This window comes from Pseudogymnoascus verrucosus (assembly GCF_001662655.1).
Source record: "Pseudogymnoascus verrucosus strain UAMH 10579 unplaced genomic scaffold scaffold_2, whole genome shotgun sequence".
Taxonomy (NCBI): Eukaryota; Fungi; Ascomycota; class Leotiomycetes; order Thelebolales; family Thelebolaceae; genus Pseudogymnoascus; species Pseudogymnoascus verrucosus.
In genome coordinates this window covers 320933-339008 of record NW_017263653.1, presented here as the reverse complement: position 1 = coordinate 339008, position 18076 = coordinate 320933, and the positions used below count along the sequence as shown (strand labels likewise).

The 18076-nt window shown below is 48.8% G+C and overlaps 6 protein-coding genes across 6 annotated transcripts; 4 read left to right on the top strand and 2 right to left on the bottom strand.

Annotated features, from left to right (window-relative positions):
* The first annotated feature begins 939 nt into the window (after positions 1–939).
* On the top strand, positions 940–2049 carry RPL13 (ribosomal 60S subunit protein L13A). The gene is made up of 4 exons (XM_018270295.2): positions 940–1127; positions 1192–1238; positions 1322–1480; positions 1540–2049. The coding sequence occupies exons 1-4, from the start codon at positions 1091–1093 to the stop codon at positions 1942–1944; spliced, it is 648 nt and encodes a 215-aa protein (XP_018134879.1). The 5' UTR covers positions 940–1090; the 3' UTR covers positions 1945–2049.
* A 2104-nt stretch (positions 2050–4153) lies between these two features.
* VE01_00766 (uncharacterized protein) lies at positions 4154–5216 on the top strand. Its single transcript, XM_059463299.1, has 3 exons — positions 4154–4650; positions 4702–4902; positions 4954–5216. The coding sequence occupies exons 1-3, from the start codon at positions 4390–4392 to the stop codon at positions 5050–5052; spliced, it is 561 nt and encodes a 186-aa protein (XP_059320093.1). The 5' UTR covers positions 4154–4389; the 3' UTR covers positions 5053–5216.
* A 235-nt stretch (positions 5217–5451) lies between these two features.
* VE01_00765 (uncharacterized protein) lies at positions 5452–8317 on the bottom strand (the record flags this gene model as incomplete). Its single annotated transcript, XM_018270293.1, has 3 exons — positions 5452–6563; positions 7983–8186; positions 8242–8317. 3 exons carry the CDS (start codon positions 8315–8317, stop codon positions 5452–5454), a joined length of 1392 nt encoding a protein of 463 aa, XP_018134877.1.
* A 2581-nt stretch (positions 8318–10898) lies between these two features.
* VE01_00764 (uncharacterized protein) lies at positions 10899–13920 on the top strand. Its single transcript, XM_018270292.2, has 3 exons — positions 10899–13237; positions 13289–13425; positions 13478–13920. Exons 1-3 carry the CDS (start codon positions 11746–11748, stop codon positions 13694–13696), a joined length of 1848 nt encoding a protein of 615 aa, XP_018134876.1. The 5' UTR covers positions 10899–11745; the 3' UTR covers positions 13697–13920.
* A 150-nt stretch (positions 13921–14070) lies between these two features.
* VE01_00763 (uncharacterized protein) lies at positions 14071–15992 on the top strand. Its single transcript, XM_018270291.2, has 2 exons — positions 14071–14396; positions 14441–15992. Exon 2 carries the CDS (start codon positions 14927–14929, stop codon positions 15719–15721), a length of 795 nt encoding a protein of 264 aa, XP_018134875.1. The 5' UTR covers positions 14071–14396; positions 14441–14926; the 3' UTR covers positions 15722–15992.
* On the bottom strand, positions 15980–17666 carry VE01_00762 (uncharacterized protein). Its single transcript, XM_018270290.2, has 3 exons — positions 16931–17666; positions 16630–16878; positions 15980–16520 (listed from the first exon to the last, which is right to left on the bottom strand). The coding sequence occupies exons 1-3, from the start codon at positions 17125–17127 to the stop codon at positions 16187–16189; spliced, it is 780 nt and encodes a 259-aa protein (XP_018134874.1). The 5' UTR covers positions 17128–17666; the 3' UTR covers positions 15980–16186.
* Between the last annotated feature and the right edge of the window lie 410 nt (positions 17667–18076).

Sequence of the window (18076 nt, the reverse complement as noted above, 5' to 3'; positions counted from 1 at the left end):
ATACAAAACAACAATAGGTTTACAAAGGCTTTGGACTTGGAATTAGACATCTGGTCGTGCGATCTCCAGAGGGGAATCGCGATGCGGGGTAGCATGGTAACGTCATGGTTTGCCAACGAGGATACTTCGGATGCCGCTTGGCCCTTGCCGCGTATCCAACGACAACGGAACCTTGTTTATTGGGCCAGGAACAACCCAAATTTATACAGCTGAGAGAGCCTGACATGTCTGGATATGATTCGGAAGGAAGGGTTCCCAAAAGCGACGAGCGTTGCAGTCCGTTGCTGACTAAAAACAATAAATACCGTTGTATATTCCTCACTCGAGAGTACGTGCCAGCCTCACATATCCAGCTTATCATGATCATACAAATCGCACCAGCCTGATATTACAAAGCCATATATCTACATTTTGCAAGAATAAAAGCACAGGTAGTTTCAGTTCTCTTATTTACGCGTCGCAGAAAAATATTGTGATGTTCTTCTTCAAGCCAAGGCACCAGGCCATGATCTCAATGAAAAGGGTTCCCAAAGGGAGTGCAATCAAAAATTCCGCGATCCAAGACCCCGAAGGATATTGGCCGATGCTTGAGTCCCCGATGTGCAATGGAGCTCTCGCATTAGGGCCGAGGATATTCATGAGCATCCTGGCCATCACAAGGTAAGTATGAAGAAGAAAAGAAGAGGTTATCGAAGGGGGGAGGCGAGATATTTATACTGAACTGGCAGGAACTAAGCGAGTCTGAATCGGGAAATGTGACAAGTGCAAACACTGCAAACTTTGGCTAGCGCGTGAATTGATGTTTTGCAGCCTGAGGACCCAACAAACAGTTCCATCTATCTAATCTACCGTTTCAATTGCTGTGCACGTGATCTGCCATAATAAATTCAAAAAAAGTTCGGTGGCCCGTGCTCTAAAAGCAGCACGTGAATTCTTGCCCACTACCCACATAATTCCAATTGTGCTTGGGCAATTTCTCGCTTAGGGCGCACACAATCGAGATTTCACGAATTTGTGGCTCCCTCTTCCTCCGACTTGGAACTCCCACGAAGACAACGACCAACGACAACGGCAACGACTTGATACCAAAATGGCCATCAAGCACAACCAGCAGATCCCGCACAACCGTAAGAACACCATCAGCAATATTGCGCGCTTCGAATGGCCCAGGTACTGACTGTTGATGGATAGATTTCCGCAAGGATTGGCAGCGTCGGGTTCGCGTTCACTTCGACCAGGTACATTCACACCCTCTGCGATGCCCGAAACAAGATCGGGGGAAGGAAGACGAGATCAGGAAAAATTCTAACACCCACAATAGCCAGGTCGCAAGCTTAGACGCCGCAATGCACGTCTCTCCAAGGCCGCCGCTGTTGCCCCTCGCCCAGTGGACAAGCTGAGACCAATTGTCCGCTGCCCAACTGTCAAGTACAACCGCCGTGTCCGTGCCGGACGTGGTTTCTCCCTTGAGGAGCTGAAGGTAATTTACAGCGGAACCGCGAGGTGAAAGAAGACCGGATATCTGACTTGTATTTTTAGGAGGCCGCCATCCCACGCAAGCTTGCTCGCACCATCGGTATCTCCGTCGACACCCGCCGCCAGAACCTTTCCGTCGAGTCCCTCACCCTGAACGTCGAGCGCCTCAAGGCTTACAAGGCCCGCCTCATCCTTTTCCCAAGAAAGGCTGGCCAGGCCAAGGCCGGAGACGCCTCCAAGGAGGAGGTCTCCGCCGCCCAGAAGGAGTACACCAAGAGCACTAAGGCCGCATTCCCCCACGCTGCCGCCGTTGCCGTTACCGAGATCAAGAAGAGCGACGTCCCAGCTGCCGTTGAGGGTGGTGCTTACAGAAAGCTCAGAGACTCGAGGAGCGAGCAAAGATACGCCGGTGCGCGTGAGAAGCGGGCGAAGGACAAGGCTGACGAGGCTGCTGCGTCTAAGAAATAAATGTGAGGGTATGGGCATGGTGTTTTTGCAAGTCTGGTTGTGGATCTGCATCAGATTATTGCATTCAAGGATTGCTTAGGTGTACTTTCATGAATGCAAAGGGCTTCACAATTTCAGTTATGATGCGAAACCATGTGGACTATGTGATGCGATATGGCTTGAGAACTACGGTAAGTTTGATCCAGTTGAAAAACCCATACACTATAACTGGTTCCATTTTGTCCGCAACTGTCTTGGTTTTACACCGTTTCTCTTGGCACGAATGCTTTTTATTCGTTGCTTTCTGTACACATCAGCGACTCTCGCTTCAAATAGAGAAGTCTCCTGGAGTATGCACGAAGCCTCATCGTGAAGATCTTTTTAAATTCTGTTGCTGCATAATCGATACGGAAAAAGCCTTCTGTCCTCACTGGACCTTATCCTTATCCCATCACTTCGAACTTGCCGATCTTGCCCAACCATCGCTCCTTAACTATGCCTGTGCGGCAACCCCAAGCTCCACGGCATACAGAACAGGTCACAACATCGAAAGGATACCCCAGTTTATCCGCCGACATTGGGGTTGGTATCAGAGATTGGGAAGCGGGATTGCGGATGCGGGTATGTGCAACATTCGGGCCGTTGTACATGATCCTGTGCGATCGAATATGCACCTGCGCACCAACGCACTAGCTGAGCTCAGACAGTAGTCAAGTGATTTATGGACACCCCCGTCCAGCCATCTGTAGTCGGCGCGAGTGGAGGAGGCTGCCTGCTGTTTGAGACAGGTTGCAGATCAGGGACCATCTCCACCGGTTGAAGGAAATGCCTATGGAATATAGAATCTATCCACGAGATAGAGACAATGACCCCGACGGGAGGAGTCTATGCTGGTGCTGAAGTAATATAATGCCAAAGTAACTTGCATTGGCTGGCGGCAGATGTTTGCGTGAAATATTCGATCTGATCAGATCTGTATATATTGCACTGCTGATACCACTACCAGTGGATGCACCCACACAAGCAAATGGCAGGAATGTGACAACGAATCCGAAAACGTTTACCTCTTGAGTCATGAAACGGGAATGTGCAACGTGTACACATGAAAGCCCGGAAAGAAGTAAAAAAGCGAAGAATTGATACTAAATTGATGAATTATGTCATCGGACATTGTGAACTCTTAAAAATACTGAAACATATAACAAGAACAATATTCCTCTGTGGAAAGAACCAGTGGCAAGGCGATACTGCCCTGGCTTCTCCACAAAAGCGTCTCTACTAGCTGTACTTTACTTGGTCGATTTATTTTTGTCTCAGGGCGACTGACATTCAGGTGCGAGAGGAGGATCCCGAACCAATCCATTCCCCGCTATCTTACCCTGCGGCTGCCTTGAGGCTGTTCTGTCCCAGCTAAGTCTGTCCCTGTGCCAATACCCTGAACGTCAAACGACGCCATAAATGGCCAACCCCGAGACCCTGACCATGACTTCAATCGATATAAGATACACTTGTGCCGACCTCGAGATGAACAACTACGACTGCATATGCAGCACACTGAATAACGAGTGCTGAAAGATAGAACGAGTCTCGAGCTAGCGACAACTACGTCGATAGCTTGAATCCCCGTGCAACACGAAAATGAAAGACCCCCCATGATTCGGTCTTTCGGTCTTAGCGCTATGCGTGCAGTTTCTCGTAGCTTCAGGTATCGCAAGCATTGTGACTCGGATATTTCTCGTAGGTTTAGATAGTTGTAATACATGGCCTAGTCCAAAGCGCCATGTTTGAAAGTCGTCACCATAACACCAACTCGTTTGGATACAAGCCTGTTTTATCCCGAGATCTTTTCATGGGTATGCATATTCAGTTTCACCTAGGCCACAGGTATGGCACTGGAAAGGGTAGCCTTCACTTCACCCCTCCAATACGGCCTACAGTTTATCACTGTGCTCTGTAGCTTTACGTCTCATGTTTTGAGCAACAGCAACCATAGCCTCCAACAAGGATAAATATCATGTAAATGTTGGACGAGTGGTTACATGCACAAGAAACAATGACCAACAAGAAGGCAAACAGGACGAAACAAGCCCCCTCATTAGGTCATAGAGGTCTGCCTCGCAGTCAGTTCAGCGGAAGATCGCCTTTCATCAGTAGCTGAAGCTACTCAGTTCGACAATTGCTGTTCCAGCTGCACGAAGACGCAGTCTGTTATTGGCACGGAACTCCTATCCTGCTATCCTATCCTACCAATACACATTGAACCGGTTTCACCCAATTATTGAGGTCTGTAATGGAGCCGATGAGGGATTACGGTAATCAACATCCGATTATCCCATATATTGGGTTTTCAGAACTATAATTACCTATCTTCCCCCCCACAATCTACTATCTGAGCTTCTAAAACAAGCAGGATACAAGCCCAACAAACCGCCAAAACACTATATTTCAACATTTCCATCTCTCAAGATGAAGATCAAAATATTCGCAGTCCTCTCTGCCTTAGCAGCCATAACCATTGCTGCCCCTCAATACCACCAGATCAAAATTAGTGGTACAACGGCAGATGATGCTTCAACCCCCCCGTCCATACCTTCTACCCCCAACAAAGAAATTGATATCAAGATCCAAATTAGCGACACAACTTCAGCCGCGTCTTCTTCTCTATTTGAAGATGAATGTTGGAAACTTTGCTTTTCTGAAGCTATCTTTAAATGCCTAGATAAATGGGTACTGCTCCTTTTCTAGCGCAGAGTGTAATTGTTTCTAACTTATCCATAGCATCCCAAGAAGCTTGGCAGCTGCTGGACTTGCTGCAAAGATACCTCCTCCCCGTCTATATCGTCTACCACCAACGGAGAAGAAATCGAAGTCAAGATCCAAATTAGCGACGCAACTTCAGGCACGTCTGCTTCTTCTATATTTGATGAATTTTGTTCGAGGGTTTTCTCGCCTGTAGAGATAGAGTGCCCAAAGGAATATGTACTGCCCCCTTTCTAGGATAGAGTGCAATCATTTCTAACTTATTTATAGTATCCTAAACAAATTAGCGAAGGCCATTGGACCTGTTGCAAAGAAATCGTAAGTAATGCTGCTATATCGCGTCAGTTTGGGTTGACAGCGGATCTTTAATGAAATGGCGCATTCTGGAAGGAAATAGAGGACATACTTTCAACAACGCTCCTCTAGGGAAGATACGGAGATAGGTGGGAAGTTATAACTACGTACAGCAGGATACTCGTGAAAAAAATAGCTTGAAATATGCGTCCATAAAGCATTTGATCATTGTTTATGCCAAACTACATCCAAAAATTGCGTAGTAGTAGTTGTTATAATGTGATAATGTGAGTATCTTGACGTGTATCACTTTATAGGCAATGGCTTTGGAGTGAAAAATGGACTTCCTATAAAAAAAAAAAAAATTGTAACATAGCTTACCTGCTCACTTATTTGTCCACTTACCTGTTCACTTACCTGCTGACATATCTCTATCTCTAGCCTGCCCACTTACCTCCTGCAAGCCACAAGGCCTCAGCAGTATGGATCGAAAATCAGATCCTCCGTCCAATTATCCCTTGTCGCTACCCCATCTGCACCAATTCCAAACTCTTCCAAGACGTCCGTTCTTGGCCTTGCGAGATCTTGAATCTCGTATTCTCTCCCAGCATTCTCTGCCGCCACTATAAGCGGATGCAATTTTCCCTTGTAAAACTCCACCTGCTCAGGTAAACCCAGCATCTTCAGCAAGCTTGTAATACTAAACTCACCATTTCCTGCCTCAGCGTACGCCATTAGGGACATAAGCTGGCTCGAATCAGCTTCTCGAGCCCACTGTACAAGCCCTACCACAGTTTTCACCCACATGATCACATCGTCCCCATCTAGCGTCCCAGGATGAGCCCTGAACTCGATCGTCTGCTTGATGGCGACCATAGGGTCATCTAGGTTAGAGAATTCAACAGCACACCGATCTCCACCGAACACTTCAAATGCGCGCACGAGCGCTCCAACGGTCCCAAACTTAGAACTGAACATGTCCTCAAGAAAGGTGGCAATGGTCCAGTCAGGATGACGCCATGCGTACATCGAGTCGACACGCAAGGGCATACACCAAGTTTGGCTGTGGCGGTGAGGAGGAAATAGCGTCTGCAGCTGTGGCTCAAACCCCCAGAGTAGAGTTATGAGGTTTCGGACCGTACTGTGACTGAATCCATCGGCGCCATCTCCGACGTGGACATGTAATCCTGTAGTTCTTGTGGCTGCCACACGGAACTCAGTGGAGATAGTTGCGCAGGCTACGCGGATTTGGGTCAGTGACTCGGGACGAAAGTACAGTGCCGGCAAGATAACTTCAGCGGAGTGCCAGCGGTAGACTGGGCTGTTGCACGGCGCATTTCTGTGTGGAGGATCGATGGTAAGATCATCGGTTACGAACCAGGACATGTAATCGCAGATTGGCTGGGGTCCCATCGGAAGACCGGCAGAGTGCAAAGCGACATAAATGGCTTCATGGACTCTGGCACGCTGTTCCGAGTCTGGAGTGAGACGGCACTGATCCGACCGGGCAAAGTGGATGCGGCCTGGGTGGTCGGGATGGGGGTCGTTGTTGTTAAGATGGGTGCTGGCGACTGCGAACTCCAGCTCTACGCCGAAAGTTAGTGGAGTCGTCATTCTCGGGATAGAACAAAAGTACTTTTGCTCGTTGTGTTAGTTGCAAGTCCGGCTTGCTTTTGCGTTAGGTGATTTGGCTCTTGTGTGGTGGAGGTGTTGCTTGTTATTCTGAGAGAAGTCCTCGATTTTTCAGGACTATATATGCAACTTTGTAATAAAGAGAACATAAACCCATTGTATCCGTTTCAGAGGGGAGCGAAATGTCCAGTGTCCATTGGTTTCTTTCACATGTTGTCTCCTTGTTGGTTTCGACAATGGTAGTTCATTCATTCGACCATGGAAAGTTTCTCATTGGCTTAAAGCCTAAACAACGCCGACTGTTCAAAAGAACAAGGGATATTATTATATTTATTTGCGTTTGGAATGTATGTGGCGTTCAGGAAAGAAACTGACAATGGAATTGCGTTTCATACGTGATGCTATCAAACCTTATTCTTGACTATCTATCGGCCAACTGGAGCATAAAGGCAACAATGAAACCGCAAGCGTAATAACCGACCCAATTAGGGATTGCATGTATCTGTAATCCGAAGACTATATCTATTATTTACAGTTTAGGAAAGTCTTTATTGTTGAGTAAACCGCCTCTCAGTTTTGACTACACCGGCATCTCAACATGGTCAGTCAAGCAACCACTCTCATACTCGAAACAAGGGGCATTATTATCTTGAGGTGCTACACTTCCGACTTGATTACTGTGAGAACTGTAGCTGGAAATTTTACCCAGTAATAAAGGTATGAACTCTGGTACCTAACAGGCCTTGGTTTATTCCAATCAACAAAAAGACAACTTTGGGGAAGCCAAACTTACGAATGTACCAAAAATACAGAGATCGAGCTTTGAATCAAATACCTACGTTGAAACTGTAAACATGCCGTCTTAGTAGTTCGAATAGAGCAATCTTTATCCTGGGAATTCTGAGTATATATGACACGAAACGTGTGCACTGTGTATTGCGGGGTAGGGGGTACCAGACCGCCACGCTTATGAAGCATCAACGAGGAATAGTCGAATTATAACACACCGAGATCCCTGCTCGGGCGAATCACAAGCCGAGAGCCATAACACTTGCCCTTAACTAACCACGAAACTCTCACATATGCAAAATGTTAGTAGAAAATAGAGACTTCCGCAGAATGGTTTTGTTTAAAAGAGTGGCCCTTGCAATAAGACTGCAAGCTTAAATACAAAATATGAGAACCTTGGTCAAGATCTGTGAGCGTGCTTGCTTGACATGAGAAAACATAAGTGCTGCCCCCTCAATATTTGCTCAGCGACTTCCTATCTGCCTATCTTGGGCACCAAGTAGACCAACTGCTGCCAGCACAGTGCGCAGTGTACCCATAGAAGCAGCAGCCCCCCGAAGAGTTACACTCAAATGAGTTCTCACCCCACAAGGAAGCACTCCCCTTGCCGGTGACGGCATTACAGTATCCGCAGTACTGCCCCTGTGCAGAGCCCTTGGCGCAAGTGCAGCCGTTGTTTGTGCAAGCTCGCTTTTGGAGATTGCCTTCCTCCGCGAATTCGCGGCGGACTTCTACAGTGCTGGCAACATCTGCATCTTTCTTGACTTTGAATTCGAAGGCAGGGGCAGCTGGATGCTTATTAGCAAGATGGGTTATAGGTGGATTATTAAGAGGTGGACTTACCAGGTTCCGCAACCGCAACAGCAGATACTGCGGTGAAGAATGGAAGGATGAAAAAGGCGAGATTGATGAGCTTCATTGTCAATGGAAGATATAATATCAGGTTCGAAAGTGCTTTGTTTTTGGGCGTTGAACTTGTCTTGGTCGTCTGAAATTCTCGGAATCAAAGCTCTGGAGATGATTCCAACCTCATATTTATATTCTACTGCCCATTGACAACGGAGCGAATCCTCGAGGGGCTGCTGCAACAACCCGTCGATTTCCTAAACCCCGCATTCAACTCTTGCTTTCTTACTCTTAAGCTACCTGGTGGTATGTGAAATTATCACTTTGCTTTATAAATTACGTAAATCCATGGACTGATGGCAACCTCAATATACATGTCACTATGAGAATACGAAGAAAGCATTGGCGAGCCTCAACAGTCCTTATCACGGCAGCCAGTGGCATGCCACTTTTGATGTTAGCTAATATCGGCCGCATGTATAATATTGTATTCTCACCCTACCCTGTTATGTCTTGCAGATCCGAACACCAGCTCCTGCGTAATCACTAGAGACATTAGGCCGACTCACCCTTCACTGGCTAATGCTATCTCAAATTATGCTTAAAGAGGCAGTATCCTGCGCATTGCCTCGTATAGCCTAAGTTTTGCTCCTGCGTAATCAATAGAAATGTTGGACCGACGAAACATAATCACCCTAAATATTAGCCCGATCTCGTACAGACGGATATTTCATTGCTATTTCAGTGGGCGGATCTATACCGCGCCAAGAAATGGCAAAGCCTCCCGTATATACCAAGACAAATGTTTGGGTTACACCCGCGGTGCCATACAGACCAAACGGTGTGATTGCGGCGTTACTCAATCGGCAAGATCTGAATGGAACGAGCGTGGGGGCGGGAGCGTTGAATACAGCTGTCTGTTAAACGCTGGTGTTGGTTCATGTGGAGAATAGCTACTCAATAGTAGTAAAGCTGCAGTTAATGGCAGTACAGACCCAGACTCGAAAAATACGCAAATAAGTTTAGGGTTTACCCGCTAAAAACGGGAATGAGCTTGTCATACAGCACAGCCAAAACGCCTGAGATAAGCGGGGAACTTGGTGGGGAAAGACCTTGGCGCTGGGCGCCGCTGATGATAGTTGCAAATAGGCCGAGCTGTCCTACCCATGTTTTGGATGACAGGCCAGACTTTATTTGCCTAGCTTACCCCGCTTCTTGGCTTGAAGCTGAAAGCTTCAGCTCAGCCACCAGGCTATATGATATTCCGCAGGCCAATAGATAGTTTTCCATTAATTGGGTATGGTTCGTCCTCTTGCTATATCCATACACAGTATTTATTTCCTGTTGCTGCATGCACGCGTCCGTTTCCGTTTGTGTGTCTGAAACCGCTGCATCGTCAAAATGATAGTTTTCGCATCGGGATGTAATCGTCCGACCAGACTGCTCATACCGTCCGTGGAGCGAATAGTCGAATCCGACGATTACAGTTAATTTCTCCGTAAACCCCTCAGTCAACCGTCTAACACTGACTGATAGCTGCATCTATCGATATGTGGTAGCATAATCATAAAGAATTTCCAAGAGCACATGCGAGCATTGCACAACGACGATTCTTACCCGATCAGGAGCGCCTCCGGATATAATGATGGAGGAAAATGCGGCGGGAGCCCATTTTCGGCAACGGAAGATCGGGAGGCTCGTTGTGGTGATAAAATCTCCCCAGATTTTTTATGTTGATGGGAAGGCCATGGGCCTGTTGATAGAGTAAGCTACAGTCGCATCTGCGAAAGAAGATTACAATAGAATTGAATGAATTTGATATTTAACATACTGAGCCCTTTATGCGTGGCCGTCAAATAGCAGCTAAGTGTGAATACTGGCTCCAAGGAGTTGACGTAGTATTGGCTGTAAGTAAGATTTGGTCGAGGCCCAACCACAACGCAGAGTATAGTATTTGTAGTATACTCCAACTAAAATTGCCGATTCCAAAGAAACTCGATCGTTCCTTCCTTTAATATATCAGTCTGTCGCTCCTTCCTTTGGTAACTATGCTCGGTCGCCCTTTCCTAAGGAATGCAAGCCGATGCCAGTCATTCCTCCCTTTTGCGGGTCAGTCGTTCCTTCATTCGGAAAGTCAGTCGTTCCTTCCTTTAGCATCAGGCTGTCGCTCCTTCCCTTGGTAACTATAGTCGGCCACTCTTTTCTTAGGAGGGCAAGCCGATTGTTCCTTCCTTTGGCAAGTTAGTCGCTCCTTCCTTCCTATGTGAAAGCCGGCCGCTCCTTCCCTTGGCATGTTGGCTCGTTCTTTCACATTGGGCCCCAATCTAGTTAAATTTGCAGTTAGAATTGCGATGGAAAAGTATCATGCCCGATCCCCTATAATTACATCCATCCGTTCCAAAAATTAAAGATGAAGGAAATCTAGTCTCATGGGCCAGGCACACGACACGCCGAACACTACATCTCGCCCCAAATCCCGATAATGGGGATGAAAGCGGGGGGCTTGCGCCAAAGATGGAGGGCCCTGGCGGGACCCGGCGGCGAGATTCCGCACGGGATCCAGTGACCCCACCCGGGAGATTCTGGTATAGGGACCCTTGTGAAACATGCGTGGGTTGGACCCTAAAAACACATAAAATATTCACAATCACAGACAAAGTCAAAGCAAACAGAGACACTCGGAGTGGTATTGTGCGGTGAGCAAATTTTTGAAGCAAACTTTGAAAATGTCGGGTTTGGGAATGAGACGTATGACTGGTAATGTGCAACATTACACTGCAGGTTTAGTTGTGTCTCGTGATGCTGTGACTTGGGCGATAAAGTTTCGGGCTCGAGAGCAGCCGTTAGAAGGTTGGGGTCCAGCACCTCACCTCACTCGACATAGCGATTGTTCATGGACACTGCGTACTGTAAGTGCAAAGACAGATGATGCTAAGGTTTGCTGTTTATGATTTTCTGCCCGTTTGTCTTCCCAGAATTCTCTGAATATTTACACTGTTCGAATAGTGCACTGTACAGTATAGCACAGCACATATTTATTCTGACCCACTGCACTTTCCGCGCCGATGCTGACTGCGTCGGTATCACAACAATGGTCGTGCTTGCACTCAGCTGGACACTAGAGTCCTCAACCCACTCGTGATCTCTAATCGCTTGCTTCTTATTTGCCTATTTTATTCCTTGAGCGCCTATCAATACTTAATCGCATAGCAGTCTAAGACCAGAACCCCCACACTCGAACAACACCCCGATCTCCCTTCATACCTTCCCAATCCGAACCGAGTTAACAGCGTAAACAGGGTCAACAAAACGTCGTCGCCTTCCATTTCAATATGATGCTCAGAACTACTCTATGGATTTGCTACAAATGCAGGTACCGACCTGGGCTGCCTGCGAGTTCATCGTGTGAAGCTCAGGTATACAGCTCTGTCTGAAGGCTCGGGTATACTTTGCGATAGGCGACGACTACGACTATTCAAGACTGGCGGCAAAACTGGGAATATGGGGGCCACGACTGAAGTAAAAACTCTTGAAAGGGCGAAACTAACGTTACCACCTCCATGGACTTCGGCCAGAATCGGGGCGCTGCTGCTGGTAGCAGTTAGTGTATTTACATTTTCACGCTTTTCACCATTTCTGGGCCAGAGGCAAACCCCCGAGTTGAAATTCAGCTTGAATGGCTGCCGAATCCTTCCATCGGCCACGGGGCTGGATGATAACTGGGACGATATTCCTCCTTCCAGAAACATCACGTGGCGTAAATGCTTCGGCGACTTCGACTGTGCCAAACTCGATGTACCACTTGACTGGCTTGACCCGTCAGAAAGCACTCGGGCTATTATAGCAGTCATCCGCCTGAGAGCAACAGGCCTCAATGACTACCGCGGCCCCGTGTTTTTCAACCCCGGAGGACCTGGCGGCTCTGGGGTCGCCGCCATGAGGGATCGAGGAAAGCATCTCCAAGAGATTATCGGGACGAACCACGATCTCATCAGCTTCGATCCGCGCGGAGTCGGGGTCTCAACCCCAGAGATCCAGTGCTGGCCGACTGAGCAAAGCGCGAAGATGTGGCAGCTCTTGGACATTGGTGCTGTAGACGCGCATCCTGGAGTGCTCTATGATGCCTATGCGAGGGCTACGGCGCGTTCGGGCGCTTGTGCGCGTAGTATGGGTGGGACTCTTGACCCAACAGGTGCAGAGCATGGGGTCTTGAGCTACGTCGGCACCACATCTGTTGCGAGAGACATGCTGGAGATCCTGACGCAAATGGGAGAGGAGAAGCTGAAGTACTGGGGCTTCAGCTACGGCACGATGCTCGGTGGGATGTTTGCCGCCCTGTGGCCTGACAAGGTGGAACGGATGGTGAATGATGGGAATGTCAACTATCAGGAGTGGATGGCTAATAACAGCACGACATTTTCCAGGGACTCGGACAAGGTGATGGCTGGCTTTTACAAATATTGCCATTTGGCCGGACCAAGCGGATGCGCCTTTTATAGGTCAACACCTGAAGCTATCGAAGATCGCCTAGACGAACTTCTAGAACGCCTCAAACGCCAGCCTATTGTTGCACCTCTGACGCTTCATATAGCGGACCTGCCAGAAGTAATCTACTACTCCAGTGTGAGACAGCTCATATCTGCTTCATTATACCAGCCTGTCTTAATGTTCCCGACTCTGGCTCGCATCCTTGAGTCCCTTGACAAGGGCGACGGCGCCGAGTTCATTAATTATTACAGCTCATCGCAGAAACCGCTATCTTGTGACTGCCCACTGAGCAGCCCAATAGTCAGCCCAGTGTTCAAAGAGAGCACGCCTGATGCATTCGGAGCTGTCCTGTGTGCGGATGGCGGCGAGACAGACGATTCAATAGAAGCCGTAGAAGCCTATAGTAAAATACTGCTGGACATTAGCAAAGCAGCAGGTCCCGTCGACGTCGTGACGAGAATGAGTTGCGTTGGCTGGAGAGTTCGAGCGAAATGGAGGTTTGCTGGTACGAGATTCAAAGATACGTACAAAATAGGTCTCTGACATAGTTGCGCAGGCCCTTTCCAGGGGAACACCAGTCATCCCATCCTCTTCATTGGCAACATAGCCGATAATACAACACCCCTTCGCAGCGCCTACCTTGATGCAGAGGGCTTTACAAATGCGTCGGTATTGGTTTCTGATTCATTCGGGGTAAGTATGCCCTCAAACTGTGAACAAGGACGTGTGCTCACACCCCTCGCAGCATACCACTCTCTCGACGCCCTCGACGTGCATTGCCAATCATATTAGGGAATACTTCCAAACAGGCGCCGTACCGGTTAATGGGACTATCTGCAAGCCAGACACTGTCCCTTTCCAGCCACTCCCAGGTGCGGACGCGATGGGAGGGTTGGCACAGTCTAAATTGACGGAAGCTGTCTGGGAGCTTGCGAAGAAGAAGAGGAGCCCGTTGGTGTTTTAATAGCAGTGAGTGGGCGAGATTTGATTTTATAGAGAGTTAACGACGAGAAGAATCATGTTATTAGCGAAATGGCGGGGTCGTATACCATAGAGAGATCGGGGGTGCTGGAGTTATATGATGAGGAGGACATGACACTATTGTTACGAATGAATGGTCAATTAGCATAGTTTACGGTTAGTTCATAGTTAGATTACACTAGAAATTATAACAGAGACTCGATATAATAATACCGGAACTCTAGCTTGGTAAACTAGCATTGGTCGGTTTTACTTTGTTGGCAACCAGAGTTCGTCGCCTGCATCTCGGCGAAGTCACATGATTTGAAGAAATACCGACCGGCTTTTGGGGCAACCTTCAGGGGAGACAACGATGGAGACGAACCTTCACCTCCCCTGTTTGACAAGGCTGATGCCAAGATCCGAAGCAATACACTCTATTCTAGCTACTAGATAATAAACTAACTGCGATGCCTCGGTTGTGGGGTATTTCGTGACGACAATCTCTGTTTGGGCCCTAGAACCAGCATGTGGACTTGGGGAAATCGGAGATCCAAGAGCGAACGAACCAACCGCGCGCCAGCATCGCCATACCCCAGTGTCAGGACAACGACTAGGGCTGTATTTGTTATTCTGTTAGGGATTTTGGAGATGCGTGCGGGGTTTCTGATGCTCATGCGCCTTGCGCACGGTGTGAACTTCCTGTAAGTCTTGGACTCTAGCTAATACTCTGCTGACACCCCTGCAGCAGATCCCGCGGTTGAAATGTCACAGCCATTCACAGTCTCACGCCTTCGGCATAAAAAATCATTCAGCTAAGCGCACACAATACAAAGTAATAACTGGCGAGTATGTATCAGAATTGCAAGCGAGCTTCATACTCCAAGTCTCCTCCCGTTCCCCATTTTGTTGGGATCCGGGGCGGCGTGGCGTGGCGCTAGAAAGTAGCGTTACTCGCTTTCGCTTGTGATGGATCGGAAATGCATGTGAAGATGAAGAAAGGGACGCCGATGGTGGGGTATTGCCACTAATGATTTCGGCGTTCAGTTGGTCGGCAGCGCGGGGGAAGGGGAGCTTAAGTATTTAAGTTTCTTGGGGTATCTCCAAAGCCCCATTTCACTTATTGCTCCGATCACGGTATATCAGGACGAGGAAGGCGGCAATAGGTAACCCTACGTTTTGAAGCTCATTGCTCCTACGTATTTGATACCATTCAACTCGACTACCGGCCAACATGTCGAATTCAACGACAATGCCTAAATTTCCCACCAGCAACATCCAGCCAGCGTGGCAAGCCACCGTGGAAGCCTACTCCCCGCAGTTCCTCGAGATATGCGGCACGCTCATCGTCCAGCTCGCCTTTTTCTGGATCCCCTGCGCCTTCTACCAATCCATCGATCTCTTCTTTCCCGCCTTCTCGCACCGTCATAAGATCCAACCCGCCCCCAAGGCCACCCCGCCAGAGCTATGGTACTGCTTCTATATCGTCGTGCGCAACCAGGTCATGTCCACAGTCCTGCACGTCGCTCTGCTCTTCGGAGTCTCCTACCTCGGAGAGACTTCGTCCTATCGCATCGACACCTCGCTGCCAGGGGTCATTGAAATCATCCGCGATCTCGTCGTCTGCATTGCCATTCGCGAGGTCATGTTTTACTACTCCCACCGTCTGCTGCACCAGCCGCGCTTCTACGTGCCGATCCACAAGTTCCACCACCGCTTCGTTGCGCCAGTCGCAATGGCTGCCGAATTTGCTCACCCTTTTGAGCACCTTGTGTCTAACATGCTGCCCGTGTCGCTGCCGCCGCAGCTAATCAACGCGCATATCATCACGGCGTGGCTGTTCATCGCGTATGTGCTTCTCGAGACGGTGACGGTGCACAGCGGTTACGACTTTGGTGGAAATATGGCTTCGATGCATGATCTGCACCACGAGAAGTTTTTGGTCAACTTCGGAACGGTGGGGTGGTTGGACCGCTTCCACGGGACGTACAAGTCGCAGGCAACGAAGGTGGAGAAGAAGAAGCAGTAAGGAGTTGGCTGAGTAGAGGAAGAATTACGCAAGAAAGAAAGAGACACTGGAATTGTCGCTAGGATTTAAAGACAGAGTGGTAACTATAGGGTTGTATGTCACAAGGTGACTACTATAAAATATATTATCAGAGATGGGGAAATATTACGACACAGCGCAGGCGGCTGAGATGGAGCTATGATATAATGATACGCAGCGAAGGGGATGAATAGTATTGGAGAATAGACATACACAAGTGGTGTACGTGCACCCAATTTGAATAAATCATCGATATATTAAATTAACTGCAAAATTCCGCCCGAGCGATACTGTCTATATTCCCACCCCGCATTCCAGTTCTCCCACCCTTGCTCCAACCAAGTGGAAAATCCACACAACCTGTCCAACAGCGCCTCAATCACGAAAGAAACGTCTTAAAAAAATCCAACATAAACACCAGCCTTGCCACAGGATCTACTCACACCCCTACTCCTCGAACCCATTCACCAGCGCATCCGGATCCTCCAACTTCTTGATGACCCTCGCGGGCACCCCAGCCGCAACACTGAAATCGGGGATATTCTTCGACACCACAGCACATGACCCGATCGTGCAGCCCTTCCCAATCGTTACACCAGGCAGGATGACAACGTTGGTGCCGATCCAACAGTCGTCGCCAATAGAGACGGGACGCGCGTAGAGGAGCCCCGCACGCCGTGGCGCGACGTCAACGCCGTGGCTTTCTGTAATGATGGTCACGTTGGGGGCGATGTGGCAGCGGTCACCAATTGTGACGGGCGCTGAGTCGTGGATGGCGAGGCTGGGCTGTGTTAGCTTTGTCGTGTTGGATGTCTCGGCCTTGTTGGTGGTGGCCGCGCGAGAGGCCGGGCCGGGGTTTGTGTTGAGGAGGGGGACGGGAAGGAACATACCCATGGTTTGCATAGACGGTTGAGCCGATGAACGTGTTGCAGCCGAAGATGGCGTACAGGGGCGTCTCGACGACAGAGTTTACCCCGATTTTCCCAAGTGCTTGCTTGAGTATCTCAGCGCCGTTGCTTCGGAGCTTCGCGAGACTGATGCCGGGCTCGTCGAGGCGCGCGGGATCGTTGAACTTGCGCAGGAGTTGCATGATTCTGAATTTGTGCTCCATCATTGCTGGGGCATTGCGGGCGTCGAAACTAGTTCTCGTCAGCTGTGTGCGCGGGGTACAGAGCGAGGGACTCGACATACTCCATGCCTGATATCATATTCTCAAATTCGTCGCACCATGGCACAGGGCTGTCGCTGGTCTTGATGAGGGCGATGTGACAGTCATTCTTGGATGAGGCGGGGCCCGGGGAGCTTGAAGTTCCTTTGATACCTGCGCTTTCCATGATCGCGTTTTGGAATTCTTCGTCGGAATCGAACTTTGGTGAGGAGGCAGCCATTGCAATGAAGAGGGTTAAATATATATCGAGTGCGAGGAAGTGAATAAAGGCGAATCTTTGCTAGGATTATTATGGCAAGGGTTAATGTGAATAAAATAATCTTTGTTGGTGCCAGCCTTAAAAGTTCATGAAGAGTCAGGATATGATTCCAAATGCGGATTCCTAAAGCGCTCTGAAAGGGCTTTTATGTCAAATGGCAGCACGGAGACGCGCGTTGGTACAGTGCCGTTTAGACGTCCGAAAAGATGAGTGAACTCTGCGCGGCATCGGAGATCTTTACAGTTGTAAAATACAGGGAGAATAACGAAGGTGATATATGACCGGAGCCTTCACCGTCTCGAGCCTTCCTGTCACAATTCGAGGCTGTAGGGATGGTAGGACTGCATACAGGGCCAACGATCATCCGGGGTCTAAGGGTTTACGGGGCGACCGGAACTGCTCCCCGGACCAAGAACCCCTGTTCTTTGGGTGTCGGGACACAAATGATCTTCCCCGGCACCAACGCCGTGCAGGGCCCCTATGCCGATCGCCAAATGCACAGTTCCGTTAGATTTCACCTCATCGACGCTTCCATGGCCGCATTTGTCGTATCATTGGTGGTACAGCAGGGCTTTCACATAAGAAATGCTTTTTTAAACAATACCCGACCTTCAAAATATGATTCCGGGTCTCGCGGTTTTTGTTCAGGCCGTGAATGTTCTCCACAGAGGAATGCCTAACTCTTACGAGTCATTTCCGGTCCGGAGCCCTTTCTTATGTTGAGATTCGCCCCAGGCCAACTATCAGGCCCCAGGCACCAGCATGTCAAACGGTTGGGTTGGCAACCCACAGCTCTGTACGTTGTTGGAATAAACGGCTTCTATATTCATGATCGTCCATTATTCACTGTGCTATACATAGCCCAATTAACGACGGTTGTCCGCCACAACTTCTTGTCACTTCTGGCCAT